This window comes from Diadema antillarum, unplaced genomic scaffold, assembly GCF_040938485.1.
Source record: "Diadema antillarum isolate AM-2024a unplaced genomic scaffold, OU_Dant_1.0 seq00000177_RagTag, whole genome shotgun sequence".
Lineage (NCBI taxonomy): Eukaryota > Metazoa > Echinodermata > Echinoidea > Diadematoida > Diadematidae > Diadema > Diadema antillarum.
In genome coordinates this window covers 1541844-1561571 of record NW_027271244.1, presented here as the reverse complement: position 1 = coordinate 1561571, position 19728 = coordinate 1541844, and the positions used below count along the sequence as shown (strand labels likewise).

General features: G+C 39.5%; 1 protein-coding gene across 2 annotated transcripts; it reads left to right on the top strand.

Moving 5' to 3' along the window:
* The first annotated feature begins 7316 nt into the window (after positions 1–7316).
* On the top strand, positions 7317–19605 carry LOC139728409 (heterogeneous nuclear ribonucleoprotein C-like). 2 transcript variants are annotated; one of them, XM_071639353.1, is made up of 6 exons: positions 7317–7385; positions 9569–9632; positions 11895–12245; positions 12918–12969; positions 14092–14186; positions 15324–17173. In XM_071639353.1, the coding sequence occupies exons 3-6, from the start codon at positions 11933–11935 to the stop codon at positions 15578–15580; spliced, it is 717 nt and encodes a 238-aa protein (XP_071495454.1). In that variant the 5' UTR covers positions 7317–7385; positions 9569–9632; positions 11895–11932; the 3' UTR covers positions 15581–17173. The 2 variants fall into 2 exon arrangements, with proteins under 2 accessions (XP_071495454.1, XP_071495455.1); XM_071639354.1 differs by lacking the exon at positions 15324–17173 and adding an exon at positions 19407–19605 and having other exon boundaries at positions 7328–7385.
* Positions 19606–19728: the final 123 nt, after the last annotated feature.

Below are 19728 nucleotides of genomic sequence, written 5' to 3'. Positions count from 1 at the left end.
CATTATGAAAATGTATATTTTGAAGAAGGAGAATTATATGATTGGTATGAAGACCTGATGAATATGAAGGTCAGTACATTACCTATTATGATACAAGTCGAAGGAATAACTTCCTCATTGGAACTTTACATAATGGAAAATCAAAGAAAAGTGATATCTTGCCAGTATTGCTCATAACTTGCTTTTCATGCCAAAATATCAATGGTTTGATTCATATTTCTTACTACCTTTTCTTCAGAATGCTTCATAAGTCAACTCAATGATTTTTGTACACAGTTGACTGCAATTTGCCTCCCATTGAGGGCATATTAAATGCTGAATGCACATTGGCAAAGGAATGTAAGTCTATCCCTTACAAAATGCAACCAACTTACAAAACAGCAAACAAGTATTGAAGAAAGTTCCCTCACAATCACATGACCTGCATTACGGCAATTTTGAGGTACCCTTGGCATGCCTCATAAATATTCATAAATAACATTATCGCATCCTGTTTCAGGATGGTTTTACTCTCCATCCAGTATGTCCTATCATCCTGTATCAATCCCTTTCAGCACTGCCATTTCAAAACATCACTGAATTTATGTACAGGTTCATTTTACGTTGTAGGTTGCTACTATAGTGGTGATCAGTAGTGACTGAGTAATTCATGTACAGTTACAGATTCATTTTATGTTGTAGGTTGCTGTTAGTGGTAATAAGTGGCGACTGGATTAATCAATGGGAAACACCATCTGGTGGGGGAGGCCAGATTGGAGGCAGCAGTCTAGTACTCACACTAAATATCAGATTGGACGAACTGTTGGTCATCGTGGCATGGAGGGATGACCGGCACAGCTGCAGGGACTTGGTGAAGAGGGTCCACATCAGTCCATTGAAGACGAAGACCAATGCAAACACAGCAACACGCAGCACTGTTGCTATCTGGACCACATGAGCGGGACAAAATTATTGGCTATAAGTATCATCAAGAGTGGGTTGGGTTTGACCGAGGTCAAATTAGGGAGGTGGAATTCTACCTCCCTAGGTCAATCTTGCACATGTATATGTGGAATGCATATTAGGCAAACTTTGCATAATTTGTGCATCATGTTCAAAGGAAATTCAGTTGTAGATGCTTTTAGAGCAATTAAGATACCACAGGACCTAGAGTTTACATTTCCCTCAAAAGGAATAGGCAATGAAGATACAGTGCCTCACTTGAGGGCACAACTGTCATTTCCAGCGGATTTGAACCAGGGACCTCAAGAGTGACAAGAGTCCTGTATGGCAGATGTTTAACTTGGCATTCCAGATAATTCATATAATTTCACATCCTGATAGTACATAAATCGATAATACCTCGTATAGATTTGTGGAATTTGCTGTCGTTCCTGATGAGCATTTCAACCAATACTCTATAAAACCCATAACACACTGAACAAGGATGATGACATAGGAGGCTAACACATTCCAGCTATTGATAGCAATGAAGTGTCACTTACTCCATGCAATGCCACTTCCTTACCAAGTTCACCTGTATGAGAATTTATGCATGCTTTCTTTTGTTCTGCTTCATGAAAACCAAATCATACATTCTCATGTGAAGCTGCTATGTTATCATCCTTGTTCATTGTGATTTGTTATGGATTTTGGAAAAAAAAAAAAGTTCCTCGTCGCATTCACTATATATATTCTGAAATGCTGTACCCTTGGTACCGAACCGGTAATAGATTTGTAGATGTTCAAGTGAAAAAGGCTTGAAATCATCTGGAGGTCTCCTTTAACATTTCTAGCTGGTGTATTGAGCTTGGTGAATCCACATCCTGTTTACTCGTAGATGTAAAGACAATAATTATGTGACCATGCATCACAAAACCAACAAGAGGTTGCATGCCCTGATTTTTTATGAGGACCTAATAAAATAGGTGAAATGGGTCTTTAAATAGCAATTCTTCTTCTACATTTATATTCTATAGTTTGGGATCATTAAACAAATGGAATATTGTGTTTTAGCAGCTTTCCTTGTCTGGCTACTTTTTCTTGGTTTTGTCGTTCAGGGTCACCTAATTTCATATATAGAGTTTAATCATGTTGACGTTAATTGACCAGCTTTAAAAAGTGAGGAACAATTAAACTTACCACATGACAGGATGGCATGTGTTCGAGTTTTAATACATCTTCATAATAACGGGAACAGAGGTCCTTCATCTCGTCTCCTGACATTGCCAACTTAGCACACAGGGATGCAGAAGCTGCACACACTCCGGCTGAAACAGCCAGAACCAGGCCATGACCAGCAGTCATTCTTTCCCCCCAATTCCAAACATGCAAGCAGCTAGCTCCGCTTATCCTCACCGGTCAGCACGATGCCATGTAGCCCCGGAGACCCGCCGCTCTGCGTTGTACGTTGGGGCTGCTGGTCGCAGTTAGATGCCATGCAGCTCAACCACACACCGTCAGTCGAGTCAGTCAGTCCCGCGCCGGCGCCGTGTGCAGCCTCTCTGTACAACGACAGCTGCGGCTGCTGGTCAATCACGTCGAAGCCAGTAGCCACGGAAAAGACAGATTTACCTAATATAGTGGATTCTTTGTCAGAATATTTGTCGTGGCTTGCCAGAGAGATTTAGTGTTCTGTACCCAAATACGATGGAAAGTGAAACGATTGTCGTGAAACGTGTTACTATAGCCCGCGATTAGCCCTTACTCCAGCCGATAGACTGCAAGTAGTAAATGGTACGTAGTGTCATAGGCCGAATTGACGCACGCACTCACGCACTGCCCCAATCAGTGTTCACGCGACTGCCCGAGACTGACGTCGGCCTCAAACTTTTCTGCACACAGGTATGTTTTGCTCGATCACACCGAAACCTCGTAAGTGAGATTTTTATTCTTGTCGCGTACACCCTGGCACAATGTACTTCTTTCAAGTATAAAAATTTGTTTTTGTTTTGCGTTCATTGAAGAGCGTCTGATTTGAAATTTGAATGAAACATCTATCTTTCTTTTGCCTTTTATTGCGTTTCTGGTTTGGGCAGGTCGAGATGACTCCAATTAGGGTCTGTAGTATACAACCGTGGGGGCCGTGGGGGCTCGGGCCCCCACACTTTTTGTGCATCATACAAAGGAATACATGAGGTGTCATCACTTTCGGCCCCCACACTTTTTTTAACCCGGAAGTATGTAAGTGGCACTAAAGTAGAAATAGACAGAGATCTTGAAGTATGGCGGTGGTAAGGTTACGGTTTTTTTCTTTTTTTTTTCTTTTCCTTGTCAGCTGAAGAAACCCGGAAGTGGACGGGGAGAGATGACCTGAGGACCTTTTGTTGTTGTTGTTGTTGTTGTTTGTTTGTTTTTTTGCTTGTTAGCTCATGAAACCCGGAAGTGGGCCCCCACACTTTTGAAAACGCTGCGCCGGCCCTGATATTAATAATATTAATAATGATAATAATAATAATAATAATAATAATGATAATAATAATAATAATAATAATAATAATAATAGTGGCTACTTGTTTAGCGCACAGGTCTACTTTTCAGTGCTCATGGCTCTTCAAAAATGAAAGATATGTATACAGTGCATATATAGATGTTCAAACATGTCAACAAAGAAGAAAATGGCAAACAAAAAACAAATATATACCAAATAAAGAATACAAGATATACTAATTAAAAATACAATATTGTTCATGACATACAGCAATTACAGTCCTCAGTGCGAGAGGAACAGATAAGTTTTAAGTTTGGATTTGAATTACCCTGCCCGTAGATGAACTGAATAGTAACTGATTCCACAATTTTGGTCCCATAACGGAGAAAGCACGATCACCCCATCCATGTTTTACTCTGGGTATTTCGAGTAACAATGTATATCTGATGATGAACGTAACCTTCGCGTCGACTGCATTTTTGAACAGAATTACTTATGTTATACGGGCCAGGGGAAAAGAATAAACTGAATGATGTGCTAATAAACAGAATCTTGAAAATAATCCTTTTTTCTACAGGTAACCAATGTAAGGAACGGAGAACTGGTGATATGGAATCAAACTTATCGGGCAGCAGAATTTTGCAACCCTTGAAGTTTTGTGACATCTTTTTTTCGGAAGATTACACAACAATGAATTCAAAAATCCAACCGAGAAAAAAATCAAAGCAGGAATAAGTATCTCAGCTGCAGATTTATAGACAAATATTTCCTTATGAAACTTAAATTACGCAGCTGATATCGAACATTCCGCTGAATTTGAGTTACATGACTTTGAAATGACATTTTCTGATCAAATGATTATGACACTTAAATTACGGGTTGTAAGTTTTCGACGGAGTAATGCAAGTGCTACCGATGTTGACATGACAAGTCATGATTGATTAACATATGCTTTGAGCCCCATATAACAAAAACTCAGATTTATCATCATTCATAGTTTAAGGCCATTGGATGTAAGGCAGATTTTCAGGTCTTGCAAACATGCTTCGAGTTTTGCAATGGCGGATGACAATGAAGACACAGTGGGTTTAAAAGAAAAAAAGCAGCGGGCCAACAACAGAACCCTGAGGTACACCAATCTTTGTCATAGTTAGGATCTCTTTGTTTCATCTTGTTTTATAGATATAATTTATCTCAGCCATTTCAAAAACGATTTTCATCAAATAAACTTTTGATTCCCCTTAGAATTGCATGCTCTTTGACATCTCAAGAGTGGTTTCTGAATATCTTGCAAAACGTTAAAAGTTAAATCCTCACCTCGACCAGAACTGTACACATCCAGTTAATTAGAAGTGATGCTGATGCCAATGATGCCGATGATGCTGATAATACTTACTTACTTGCTGCCCTTTATGCCATGAGCACGTCGGGCAGCAACAAAAGTCCGTCATTTCTGTCCATGGCCATCAGGCTCTGTCGTGTCCCCCAGGTGTGGTTCAGGTCCCTCATTTCTCTCTCCACGTTCTTCTCCATTTGTTTTTGGGTCTCCCCCTCTTCCTCCGCCCTTCCGGAGTCCAGTTGAGTGCTGTCTTGGTAATGTCTGTCCTCGTTCTTTCCTGAGCACATACATGACCAATCCATCTCCAGCGCCTTCTTTGGATGATTGTGTCCATGCATTCCAACTGGCATTCAGTGTCATAAAGCTCTTCATTGATTTTGTACTTGGCCAAAGTAATAAGCGATACATTTTCCTCAGTGATTTGTTGTGAAAAACTGACAGTTTTTGAATGTCGCTCTTCGTCATCCTCCAGCATTGTGACCCATACAGGAGAGTTGAGAGAACACAACTTTGATCAAATTGTTAACTTGGTTTTGTGGTGCTGAACTGTTGAGATTTCCACTTACGGGATTCAAAGAGAATGCAGTCCTTGCTTTCATGCGGCTTTTAATGTCTACTCCTGCACCTCCATCATGATTGTGTTACCGTACTTCCAAGATAAGTGATTTCATTTGTTATTGGAAGACCTTCTCCATTAGCCTGTATGAGGGTTTTAAACATTGAGTGTCATTACTTCTGTTTTCCTGTGATTGATCTTAAAGCCAATTTTGTGTGCAAAGACAACAGTAAGGCGGGATGTAGTTCTCCACCTGCATGTGCTGGTGAGTATGAGACACATAGAGCCAGCTCAGATCGTCTGCAAAGTCTAGGTCCTCAAGTGTCGAAAGGAGTGTCCACCTAATGCCTCCGTTTTCTGATCTGCAGTACTAGCTGCCTCATTATCCAATCAATGGCCAATCAATGCTGATGATAGCAACAATGATAAATAGTTGCAAACTTGCAATGATCAAAATAAATAGATAAGGCAAAATTATCACGAGCCCATGCAGGTGCAGAGCAAAGAGTATTATAGAATCTACGCTTTGGTACGCACAATTATCTGTTATATGCTGAAATGGTGCATGGTGAGGAAGAGGAGCTTGTCATTTTCGCAGAGAAAATGACCGGCTGATTACGTGCAAAATACACAATATATAATCTTATACCCTTTTCATAAACTCATCCTCCAATTATCCGCCTAAGAATTATGCGGACTATCATAATGCGTTCACAAACTCTGAAAATTATCCGCACTTCTTTTTACGAGCGCCCGTCCTGAAAAAGGCGGATAATCGTCATGGTATACAACTGCACACGTCCCTCCTGTGACTGCGCACCCCGGCAATATCCGCAAAACTTTGGATTTGCGTTCACAAACTCCAAATCTGGGGGGCGTTTCATCAACGAGTTCGTCGGAGGTTTTCACCGACAAATTTGCTATCAGCCAATCAGACGCAAGGATTTCAGTAGCTTTTAACAGTTGTCGTGTAAATCACTGACAAAAAGTTTCATGAAAACGGTCCCCTGGTCCCGATGCTGTTATTATGCGGATAATAGAAGCGTCGAAAAAAAACCCCGGATAATTCTTGCCCCGCTCCGATTTTACGACCAAATTATGCGGATATTATCCGCATAATTGAGTTTATGAAAGGGGTATTACTCATCTTTCAGCACAGGACTATAGCATCAAACAGGTATTACTCAGTTGACAAAAGTCACGCAACCACATTCCTATATCAGTTGCCATACTCGAGAACTGAAGCGTCATTCGTTCTTGGACAAGAACTGTATACAAATACAAGGATCGAGCTGGAATTCCCCGTCGTCAGAAATTGTTTCAGCGCCATCTGTAGGATCAGGGAGGTGGGAAGAGACGTCTCTTTCCACCTTCCTGGTAGGATCATTCCGTAACCGACGAACGGTTGATCACAGTGCATGGCTAGTTATTTTCCTCAGATACAATGTACTTGTAAATATATGTATCTGTAAGTAAACTGTATAAATGTCTGCAAGAATCTTCAGCCTCTTGAAGGAGGCAGACTTATAGGTGATGGCTAGCTAGCTGATCTGTGGGAATCAGTGGGAATGCTGGGGGATGATTGTTCCAATCCTTGTGGGAGAAGGGCCTACATCATACATGTATATCTATATATATCTTCAGTTACTAGCCATCCCCTTTAATCAGAAGAAGAAGAAGGAAAAGAAGAAGGAAAAGAAAAAGAAGAAGAAAAAGATAGAAGAAGAAACTGATTCTCTTCATCTTTGCTGTGGGACCTCCTCATCATTCAGAACCCTAATGACGTCATCATTTCCCCAACACGCGCGACGCATGTCTGTTGTGCAGCACCTCTTTGGTTGTTCAGTGATAGGATCCTAGGATGATCGTACACGTCCACCGCGCGCGTGCGTGGGGATCTTCCATACAGAACTCTTCAGAGCATGATGACATGCGACATACATAATGCATACATAAAATACGTACCCGTACGCGCACACAACCACACGAGGCCGCCGCCAGGGAGAACGAGAAAGAGAAGACCGATCTTTCTTCGCATATCTCGACGAAATTTTCCTGTTCTTGCGCTTTTTTTCCGACCAGTGAGTTTTAGAACTGTATGGTAATTGATTTGTGTTTTTGCGGTATAGAATATTGACGTGGCTGGCACTATATTCTCGGAACAGTATCATGAAAGTTTTCGGTATTGTTGGTCGTTTCACACGGTAATAAATTACACAGCAGCATACGCAGCAAGCAGCAGCAGCAGCATGCAAGCGCCACAATGCAACACACACAGCGTGCTGTTTTGTCGTGGCCATTTTTTTGCACACTGAACCATTTCTGTTCATGACGATTGGGTTGCACAAGGCCGCGCCGGTGGCTGAGATGAGCTGAGCTGAAGAGAAAATACCACATGCTGACTTCCTCATGATCATGTTCAAGCAAAGAGAACTTAGGCTATGATATGTCTTGTAATTTGAAAGTGTATGTTGACTTTATAGCTGACAGTGTGATTATGATTGGTTGTAAGATGATATAAAGTTTTGGTACCTCAAAAGTTTCCCTGAGTTTCCTTCCAGCTTGTCTGTACTTACTCATAGTCTTACAATAGTTTGAGTTTCAGGTTAAAGTACCTTTCATATAACTAACTAACGCTAACACTGTGAGACTTACTCGGCACAAAGTGCTCTCATGTCTTTACAAGTAATCATACAATAATGGTTTCGTACCAGAGCAGAGCAGGCTCTGACATGTCTGAAAAATTCGAATGAGCCGTTAGTTTGACTCGACGCGGTACTGCGATAATTATTATACACGTATTGTACGAAACCATTATTGCATGATTACTAAAACACGAGAGCACTGTCTTTGGGGCGAGTAAGTCTCGCAGTGTTACAAAGGTACTTTCACCTGAAACACAAACTAAGACAAGGAAACTCAGAGAAATTTTTGAGGTACGGTACCAAAACTTAATATTATCTTATAAGTTATAAATACATGTGTACCATACATGGTAGTGATGAAATTGGTGGGTAAAAATATATGTGGTGTGGAGAAAATACTGATCGGTAGGCCCTACTGTAGAAGTGGAAATTTCTGTGGTTTTGATTTTTTTTTTTTTTTTTGTGCATTTTGCGCAACCAGAAGCTAGCGTGAAAATAATGTGAAAGCACGCGAAATGTTTTTGCATGCCATATCATGTTCCAGCTGTTGATGTCTTGATTCTGGGGGATTAAAAACATGCGGAACTGTACTCTTCTTAGTCGGCCAAGTGCAGAAAAATTAGTTGCGAGAAAATATCCACTTTTACAGTAGATCTACTACTAGTCTAGTGCACATACACATAGTGACAGTGTAGAAACTAGAATCCACTTGTTGGATGATCAAGATTCGAGAGGCTTGTAAAAGACAGAATTTATGATGGTCTAAATTAGTAAATATGTAAATGTTGCCCAGAGACAGTGTACATATACATGTGTTATTAAATTACCAATTCTAAATTTAATCATTTTATGCCATTCTTAATTATTGTTGTTCAAAGGTGACATTTAACAGTTTTTAAAGCTGAAAAAGCATTTGTCCCTCATGTGGGAGGGTTATGACTATATTCTATCTTGCTGTATATACTTGTTACAAGTAGTCAGAGGAAACAATTGGTCTTTCTGCCATCAATTTCAGATACTTGTATCATGGCCTACGGGGGTTAGGACTGTCGGACTCGTGTATGGCCAAAAATTTATTTTGCTACACGCTTGGCCTTACATGTCACCATCGAATGGGGGACTGAAATGACACCACAGTCCACATGAAGTACCTACAACTGAAAATTATATTAATTTAGTTGTAAACATCACAAATAATTTCAGTGATTGGTTGTTTGAGATATATGATGAAAAGTACCTAAAATTCATTCTGTGTTTTGTACAAATAGAAGTACGCAGTATATGCAACTTACAAAGTGGAGAAGGCTGAAGTGATACTAATCTTTGCCATAAAAATATGAAATAGATTTACATCAGAATGAATGAGGGTGCTTACATACTACAATGTATTTGGGCATTGGGGGAACTCTAACAACATGTGCATTGTCTCCATGTGCAAATTGTCTTGTATTCACTAAATAATTGGTATCTCATTACATTAATTTGATTTGATATGAATCTGTTGACAATTCCACAATAAACTAACATACATGCAATGAATGTGTCTGCTTTCATTTGTAGTTGTCGAAGTTGTCATGAAATCTAATCTTTTTCTTTTTTGTTTTTTATGCATTTTTCAGAGTGGTGGTTTTTTGAATTTTCAAAGACCTAGAATTTTGAAAGGCTGCTACCATTTTTCTTGTGGTAAGTACTTTTTGATTTTTTCCCCTCCAAGATTGTTGTACATGGGATTTGTTTTTATCAGAATGACATCTTATAGCTACTTGTTCATATACTAGTACACTGTATGGTGTGCTGCTTAAATGTTGAATGTTGATTAAATGCTGGCTCCCTTCATTTTTACTTTTGATTAGGGGAGCTGTATTTTAGTACGTACTTTATATTTTTGATTTTTTCAAATGGCAAATGTGTTAGATATCCCTTGTTAAAAATTTTGTAACTACACGTATTGTGTGCCAAGGTTTCAAGTTACATTGTACGTACATTGTATGTCATATAAAGACAGACCACACAAGTTATGTTGGTACATTGTAGCCAGTACCAAGGAGGCAAATGGAAAAAGAAATACAGCTGTGTTGTGGGTACTTGAGACAATTACCCGGTATTCCAAATGAACTACTCAGTGATATAAGATGCATGCCTCAAGTTCATGGAAAGGGAAAAGAAGATGGAAGCTGGTACCCGAACTGTGATCCCCCCCCCCCCCTAATTATGATAAACGAACTATTTGAACAGTTTTAATAATACATATTACATGGACTTAGCTGAATCTACCTCATTTTGGCATGACATCTGTACTGATATATTTTTTTGTAACTATTACAAAAGTGTTTTTGTTGTATCTGAACTAAATCAAATCTAGGGGATTCTCCTATCTTTTTAGAAGAGGTTGATAGGCTAAAGTATTCTATAATGAAATTTGGCATCTTTAGAAGATAGGTCTCTCTTTTTAGTAGAAATCATGGAATTGCTGAAAGCTAGTTATCAATGGCATTATTCAAATTAACGGATTTGCTTCTACAAAGCATTTTTTGATGTAACTTGTTTGGTGGCTGAACTTGTGTAGTTGCTCAAATCACTTGTATGTGTGTGGTGTATCTGTGTGTGCCTGTGCACATGTAGTTTGTTTTGCAGTGTACATGCAGGGGTGGATCCAGGAATTCCGTAAAGGGGAGGCGCCTTTACAAAATCAAAGGGGGGGGGGGGGGGGCGCACACCCCCTTTTTTGTTTTTATTTCTTTTGTTGGAACAAAAAATAAAGAGACAGCGTGCGTCCTTCCTGTGGTTTCACCACTGTACATGTATAGGGCCTATGTAGGCCTACCTGCTTTAAATAGGAAGCTAAACCCAAGACATTAAGGAGAAAGGGGGGGGGGGGATTACAAAGCTACAGGCAAATCTGTCCATATGATGGGGCAATTTCAACTTCTGATTAATGTGCATTTTAAAGAAGAGAGTCCAAAATACACTTCACGATGTATTTTGGTAAATATTGGATGGAACACCTGCTGGTAACATGGAATGGTATGGTGTGTAATCTGTGCTGGTTACGAGATTAGCTTGTTTTATGCGCTGACCCTTTGTCCTACTCTGTCTTTTGTCATACAGTGCACTCTTGTTACAACGAACATGGTTACAACGAAATTTCGTTATAATGAAGTAAATCTTCTGGTCCCAAAATTATCTCCAGTAAAGTCTATGGTACAAAATTGGCTTATAACGAACACGGTTATTGCGAAATTTCCGTTTTAACGAAGTCTTTTCCGAGCGCCACAGACAAGGACAAACAAAAGTAATGTGCTCTGTTATAACGAAATGCGAATTGCTTTGGAAAATACGTAGCGGAACAGGCATATAATAGCGTCTCTGCATGGGTGAACGCTTCACACCACTGTGTGTTCGCTCCTTGTGTAGATGATGCACAGTTTCTGAGGGGAACTTCCGTTTATCATTGTAATACAGTTATCCCATCACATTTCACATAGCTTTCCAGTGTATGATGAGTATTCAGCAAGCAGAATATGACATATATACGTGGTTTCCTTGTTTTCGTTATAAATTGTATTTGTTTGGTTATAACGAAAGAAAACTGCCGGTCCCAAGCATTTCGTTTTAATGGGAGTGCACTGTACCATAGGATTGCAATAGAAATGAAGAAAAAAACTTCTCTAGTAAGTAAGCAAATGCAAGTATGTGCGAGTCTGTTTGTGTATGTGTTATGGAACAATACATGTGCACAATATGTATGCTGATGTCTGTATGTTTGCAAAATACAACATTTGTGCTGTGCATTGTCAGCGATGATTTTATTATTAATTTTTTACTGTGTGTGCATGTCACATTTTTTTTTTCACATTTGTGGCAAGAGGAAGAGGAGACGCAGAGGAGGGAGCATTTTTAATTTTTTTTTTTGCCCCAATCTTTTTTTTTTTTCCCTGAACATAGCTTTTTGACCCCCAAACTTCCAAACAAACTCCGCCAAGATGAGCAGACATCACTATCAGGGCTCTGTAGGAAACTATGTCGGTCTCGGTTACGCGCCGTCCAACTTTGCTATCAGTAACAACACCAACAACAGTGATCCGGCGTCAAGGGCATCGCGGTTGTTTGTGGGGAATCTGAACCCACGGGAGGTGACGGAGCGCATGCAATTGTACAACTTGTTCTGCAAGTATGGACACATCTCAGCCATTTCACTACACAAGGGATACGGCTTTGTGCAGTTTACCAATGAGATGGATGCTAGGGCAGCTGTTGCCGGAGAGGATGGCAACCTAGTTGGAACGCAGAAACTTGGTAACATCCAAATCCTTACATTTTTTTTTCCTTTCTTTTTTTTTTGGGGGGGGGGGATTGCTGTAATAGATGGAGAAGTCTGCATCAATTCCTGGAATAGGCTAGGTCAGATAAAAGATATCACATGGTACTTACTTTGTATTTCCCCCCCCCCCCCCCCGAAAAAAAACACCCAAAACAACAAAACATGTAATAATGATAATGAGTGGGAATACTGGGAATGTCAAATGTATTACCAAAAACTGTAAACCTCTTGATAAAAAAAAAAACAAAACATTGCTTTCTGGCATTATGGCATTACATCAATATAGGTTTACAACTTCTGGGTAGTTTAGATTGGGCATGGATGAAGGGGACCCCCAGGTAAAGAATGAAAAACATGCATCGACTGTGCTGACGTGCCAGATAATACCCAGTCTCCACTGACGAGTATAATTACATGTATTTACAAACCAGGTTTCAAGAAAAATTAAAATTGTCCTCTTGTGACATGTTGAATTTATTTGTCCATAGTTTACCTTGGAAGGGGTCCCTACCATGTGTCCGTGATTTCTTTGTTTTTATATTTGTATGTTTTTGTTTGCAGTCTCGGCATAAATTGAACTATGTTTTGCATGTGATGACACGGATTTGCTCTACTTCTTACTTTTTTTCTCTTTTTTTTTCTATCAGATTTGTGTATTTCAACAGAAAGGAACAAGACTGGCTTCAAGAGGGGGTCATAGTAAGTATTGTTACACTGATATAGAACCCATCACATACAGACTCGCACAGAAATAATTTGCTGAACATTGATTTTGATCACGTATGCAGGCTGAGGGGCAGTCATGCATGCAAGAGATTACACATACTGAAAGGACACAGTCTCTAATGGCCAAACATCCTTCTAATCTACTTATTGGGTCTAGATGTACCAACAGCATCAAATTTGAACGATTTTTAGCTCACCTTAAGTGAGCTATTGCGATCGCTCTTCGTTCATGATGGATTTTCACCAAACTTGGCAGTTAGCATCTGTAGGATGTTGTGATCTCAATTTTTTTTAAATGGGCACCATGCCCCACCCAGCCCCCCCCCCCCCCCCCCCCCCCCCCAAATAGAAAAGAATTAAGGTATCTTTGAAAACCTTCTTCTCTGGAATCAGAAGTGATAGAGCTAAGTTAAGACTGAGTTAGTACATTGATGACTGTATTTTAAGTTTGTTTGATAGCAGATCCAGGGGTGCCCCCTTGCAGGCAGGGGGAGGGGTGGGGATGTCCACATTCGGGCCTAAATTGTACATTTTCACTTTCTTGAAAACCTCATGATGGATGTTCACCAAACTTGGCAGGTAGCATTCCTATGGTGTGAGGATCTCAATTTGTTAAAATGGGTACCATGCTCCAGAGCCTCGATTCAGAAGTATATTGATATAGCAACGAGACCAAATTGGTTAAAAATTCATTTATTATGACTGAGCTACTCATTTGGAAATGCTATCATAGCTTGATAAGCATATCTATGCCCTACAAACAAAATGACACCAAAAAGGTTTGCCACCTCAGGTGGTACCAATATCTGGCCTGGCCCATGAACTAATAGTCTCGTGCCCCTCATATACTTTCTGAATTTAATTCAGCTAACTGCATCACGATATGATGACTCATTTTTGGTATCAAGTGTATGGTCATTCATGCTTGTTTGTGTGATTTTTCTCTTATCGTATTCTCAATCTCTACCGATCTCGGCAAATTACAAGAGGAATGTGGAAATTAAAAGGGCTGAAAAAGTATGGCTCTTCCATAAAATCGATGTACATCGATTGATAGGTATTTGATTGACGTACTTTGCATTTCTTTTGAAATAGCGACACTGACTTCGATGGAGGGTATGGTGCCAGTGCCCAGGCCAAGAAGAGGAGGTTCCAAGATAACACTTTGATGGACAAGAAGAGTGGTGATGGTAAGTATGCACAAAACATGTACATGCAATTGAGGTTTTCTCTAGCTCTTTTATTTCCTACCCATGCATTTCTATGACATGCCACATGCATTGTGCTCCTTTCCCTGTGGTTACATTACTAGAGTCACATTCATTGCTTTATGGATGGTCAAGTACAACAAATTAATTTAATCCAAACCCTGTGAATCCTGTTATCTCTCATAAGATCCTTCTGGTTAAAACACGTACGTTGTAGTAGTTTAGTTTAGTTCCCCAAGTTCAGTTAAAGAGATATAAATAGACAATCAAATCAAACATATAGACAGTACATATACAAACCAAAAATTATTTTGGGTAAGTACATAATCATAGTTAAAAAGTGTGTTTTGAAGATTGACATAACAATTAAGATAAATGGTGGAGGAAATCAGCAGTAGGCCATTGGCCTTTCGAGGCTGATCCCATGAACAAATTTACATTATTAAAGCTGTATGTCATTACACACTGTGTCATAAAACGTGAGTCACATTAGAAAAGAAACCGGATTTACAATGAATAAGGACAAGAAAAGAACATCCAAAAGGAAGGGACCCAGACGTACCAAAAACAACCATAAAGGAGTGGGACAAGTGGGCAAGAATTATGTTTAAGTGTAATTAAATAAACTCAATTTGTGCGTACAATATTTCATAAAAATCTGCATAGGGGCAAACAAAATAACATGTAACAATAGTGAGTACCGTCGAATATACTGTACAACTGTATAATCATGAATTTTAAAGGCATTATTTACCATTTCCAGATGAAACGAAAACCCAGCTTTAGTGCTTCAAAATAGTGCTAAAAATGTGTTTGGAATAGAAACAACCAATGTAAAAATTTGAGTCAGTATGATTAATGTTAAGATTGTTAAATATACAAAATGTGAACAATAGTTCTGATAAAAATATTTCTAGACTGAACCATATACAGTTATGGTTTATTGAGAAAAATAGTGATATATCCTTTCATTTTAGGCTTTATATTGCACAATTTGTACATGGTACTCTATGTTTTGTGATCCAACTGACCAACATATATGCATCAAATGTGATATCTCAAATATTTTTGAAGTCGCTACTCTCAAAGGTAAACTGTGCCTTTAACCTGATTCTACAGTGGGTATGTCGAGCAATAACGGGAGCCGCGCCTGGCCACTGAGGGCGCACCGCCGCGAGCAGAGCACCATGGGCGCGCGCTATTTCCAACCTGTACCACTCCGCATGCCCCACCCGAGGTGGCCCCCCTATGACCCCCACTACGGTGCCCACTACGGCGCCCACTACGGCGCCCACTACGGCGCACCTCGCATGCGCGCCAGGGTGAAGGTCACCGAACAGGCACCCCCAATGGAAAACACAGAACAACATGAATAAGCAAAATATCGGCCAGTGCACTGGATAGACAAAGTTCTATGAAGAATAAGCTTTAATCAACTGTAATTTAAGCTATCTTTTGAATGATAAAATGGTGGGGCGTAATTTCAAACTGGGGGTAACTTGAGTTCCTTATATTTGGGCCAGTATACCGTATTTACTTTCTTGACAGACTTAAGATGGTAATACACAAATTGTCAGAATTTTTTAGTTTTGTATAAAGTAACTTTGTTATTACAGATAAAATAATCTTTGTGACAACCACATAAAATATATTGATGGATAGGTACTAAACTTTGTCATGTGTTTTGTGAAGGAAAGCATATATGTCATGTATGCTATGTATATTTTGCAAGCAAGGACTTGTAGGAGAACTTCATGAATGGTTGACTTTGTGATTGAGAATAAAGGTGATTGAATAAGAAATGGCAGCGTCCCCATTTAGGAGAAGAGTTGGCAACATCCCACTGTGGATATAACGGCCATACTGCATTTATGTTGCAGGAAGCAGTATGTCCTAACTCACAAAATTTGTTAGGAACTGTATACAGTATCAGTACAGTGCGTTGCTGAAAACGGGCGTGTGAATTTTTTGATTCTGTCGACATGATTTTTCAGTGCTGACTGGGTTGAAATATGTACAATTTTCCTTCCTTGGAGTGGCCATATATTTTGTGAGTCTAAATTTTCACGAATCGAGACTTCCTGACGATTTAGCGAGTGGTTAATTTCACGATTATAGAGTCCTGCACTGAGCGGAGAAATATGTACGTGTAGGTCACATTCATATCAGGATCAGAGTCAATATTTTCGTGTGTTTTTAATTTTGCGAATGGCGGCTGATTCGTGAAATTAGCGAAAATAAAAAACGTCACGACATATTTGACATTATACAGTATTTGTTTTGCTTAGATTTCTATTGCCACACTCTAGAAATGAATTATTCTCGCGCTCTGATTCGTAACATTACCACTCTGTACGGAGTGGGCCCGTCTGAAAAAAAAAGAAAGAAGGAAAGTTTGTTAATCCAAAAACGACATCTTATTTTCAGATTAACTAACCTTCGTAAAAAGAAACGTCTTTCCATTGTCAGACTAATTTAACTTTGGACCGAGATTTAAACCTTCGGCATAGCGAACCATAACAATGATTTGTTACAATTTTTTCATTGATATTTCGTGAAGCAGCATGCATTTCGGTAGTTTGAAACGTGTAAATGTAGTGATGTCATTTCCCTGCTAGTTCACACTAAGTTCGGTCACGGTGAAAGTTCTGTGTGATATCTTAGTTTTGCATACGAAATTTAAAAAAATGATGCAAGTCTTTCCAGCAATAACGCACTTCCGTAGATGCGTTTAAACGCAGTTTCTAGTTTTGTACGAAAACTGCAAGTCTTTTCTGCAACACTCTTGTGTTTAATATACAGCGTTGCGTGAGATTATTTTGATGGACTTCCATTTGATTTTTTAGAGTTGCATTTAAACGCAATTGAGTTTTAGTTTCCTACAAATTTCTAGTCAGTATGATTATCAAATGCACCCTTTTTCAGTGTTCTGCGTGAGTTGATGGACTTGCTTGTGATTTTCAGAGTTGCGTTTGATTTTATATTTTGCATACGAAATAAAAAAAATAATGCAAGTCTTTTCAACAATAATGCACTTCCATAGATTTTAGAGATGCATTTAAAAGCAGTTTTTCTTGTTTCGTACGAAACTGCAAATCTCTGCAACACTCTTGCGTTTAACTACAGCATTTCGTGTGATTTGATGGACTTGCATTTCAATTGATTTTTAGAGTTGCGTTTAAACGCAGTTCGTACAATTATTTTCTAGCTTCATATATGATTATCACATGGAAGTCATTTCAGCAACGCACTTGCGTTTAAATGCAAAGGTGCGTGTGATTTGATACACCTGCATTTGATTAGTTGCATTTACACTGTACATCAAGTTTCTAGAAACGGGCCCGGTTTCCAATACTGCTTCAGAATATTTAGCGTTAAGATATTCAGATTAACTAAAATGCCTAGATATCATGTTTGGAAAGTATATATCTACTAGGACCCAGGTGTTCGAAATGTGTCTGTTTTGTGAATAACAATCGAACCTCATCCCATTTTTGGATAAACAAAATCACCGGTAACAAACATTCCTGCAAGATGCGTGAACAACCATTTTTAATGATTAAATGCAGAGCGGAGAGGTTATATTATTTGACAAAATTGTGTACGTTACTAAGTGTAACCACACATAATATCTTTTTGACTTAGCTTAGAAGGCAAGTGTACATCCCAAGGTACAATGCATGTAATTGTAAGACTAAAAGCGAGAAAAAAAAATGTTCAAGAACAATTTTTCATTGCACGCTCATTGGACCATGCAGCTTTAGCTCCACGTTTGCATCGTAAGTTGCATCACGCTGACCCTCACCAAACGATACACACAGACACAAACACTCAGAAAGAAAGATGGAGAAAAGGGAGAAAATGAACTGCCTTGTATGCTCTCTCTATTCAGGCGTACAAGACGATGGATGCATGGCGCGAACGCCATCGTGCCATACACTAGCGAATGAGCGAGTAGAAATGTTGCGAATTGGAGCGGGAAAACAGTTGTTTTCAGAGAATGGCAATCAGAATCTAAGTGAAAGATTATGTCGACTTGAACAAGGGAATTAACACATATTTCAGCTCATTTGGCACTGAAAATCATGTCGATTTACGTGAGTTGTCGATTTATGAATGTCGACTAAGACGCGAAAATTTTCAAGGAATAACAAAGGCAAAAATGGGGACTTCTCTATCGTGTCGACTTAAGCGAGTTGTCTCAGACTGTGGGAGGGATATCACCTTGAAGTGTTTTCATTTGGAGATACATTGTATGTATTGAATAGAACACTTCATGGAAAAACTACTGAAATGCGTGATCCTTCTTTGCATTCCTTTTGAGGTGAGGAGAGACTAAGGGATCACCTGCGGCGTCTGTCCGTCCGTCCATCCGTCGTCTGTCCGTCCGTCCGTCCGTCCGTCCGTCGTCTGTAACGCTACAAAAACTTCAATAACTCTTTACTCTGGGCTTCAATTGCAATCAAACTTCGAAGGAAGAGAGGTCATTCAAAGTTTCACATTTTACCATACATGAGGTCACCTCAAGGTCAAAGCTCACAGGCAGGGGTCAATGAACTTTAGGGCCCAACGTTAAGTTTTTATGGCGCGTTTCTATTATGGGTCATAACTTTTGATCCATGACTCCATTTGTGACTTAACTTGGATGGTAGATGTCCCTTGGGGAGTGGATGGTCACCACAAGGTCAATGGTCACAAGCATGGGTCAATGAACTTTTAGAGCCCGATGTTAAGTTTTTATGGCACGTTTCTATTATGGATAATAATTTTTTATCAATAGGTCCGTTTGTGACCAAACATGGATGGTAGATGTCCCTTGGGGAGTGGATGGTCACCACAAGGTCAAAGGTCACAGGCAGGGGTCAACAAACTTTAAGGGCTCAATGTTATGTTTTTATGGCATGTTTCTTTTTTGCCGTAAATTTTTACTCTTTTATATCTCTTTATCTGTTATATCTCTTTTTTTATCTCTTATATCCCATTCACGTACAATTTCTTGTACGTGAATGGGCGAGACACATTATGGCACTTGCCTTGTTATCTTTGAATATTGCCCATCAATAACACATGGGGATGATATCATGGACATTGGACAATTTAAGAAACTAGTGAAGAATTCTCTCTTTCACACTCAAAGGACTTCTGTTAAATGCTATATTTTTTTTTTGCTTTTTCTTTAAATTTCCCGAAATCTCAATGTAGAACCCACAACATGGATCTGCTCATATTGTAAGCATGTTGAGGTCTCTGCGTGGGAGCTGATGAAGCACGCTGCAGCTGTCCATGGTACTCAGATCTACGACCTGAACGGAGCGAAAGCAGAAGGTGATGGTGCAGAATAAGCCCCCTTTTGCTCCGTACAGGGCACATCTTACACCAAAATTGGTATGGGAATGGTAGGGGGAGGGGGGAAGGGGGAAGGGGTTGGAGAAGTACATGACTTAACTAACCACAATGTTCTCATCACTGCAAACTCTTGCTTGCTTCAGTAGTATACAATTTTGTTGTTGATGAAACAATCATC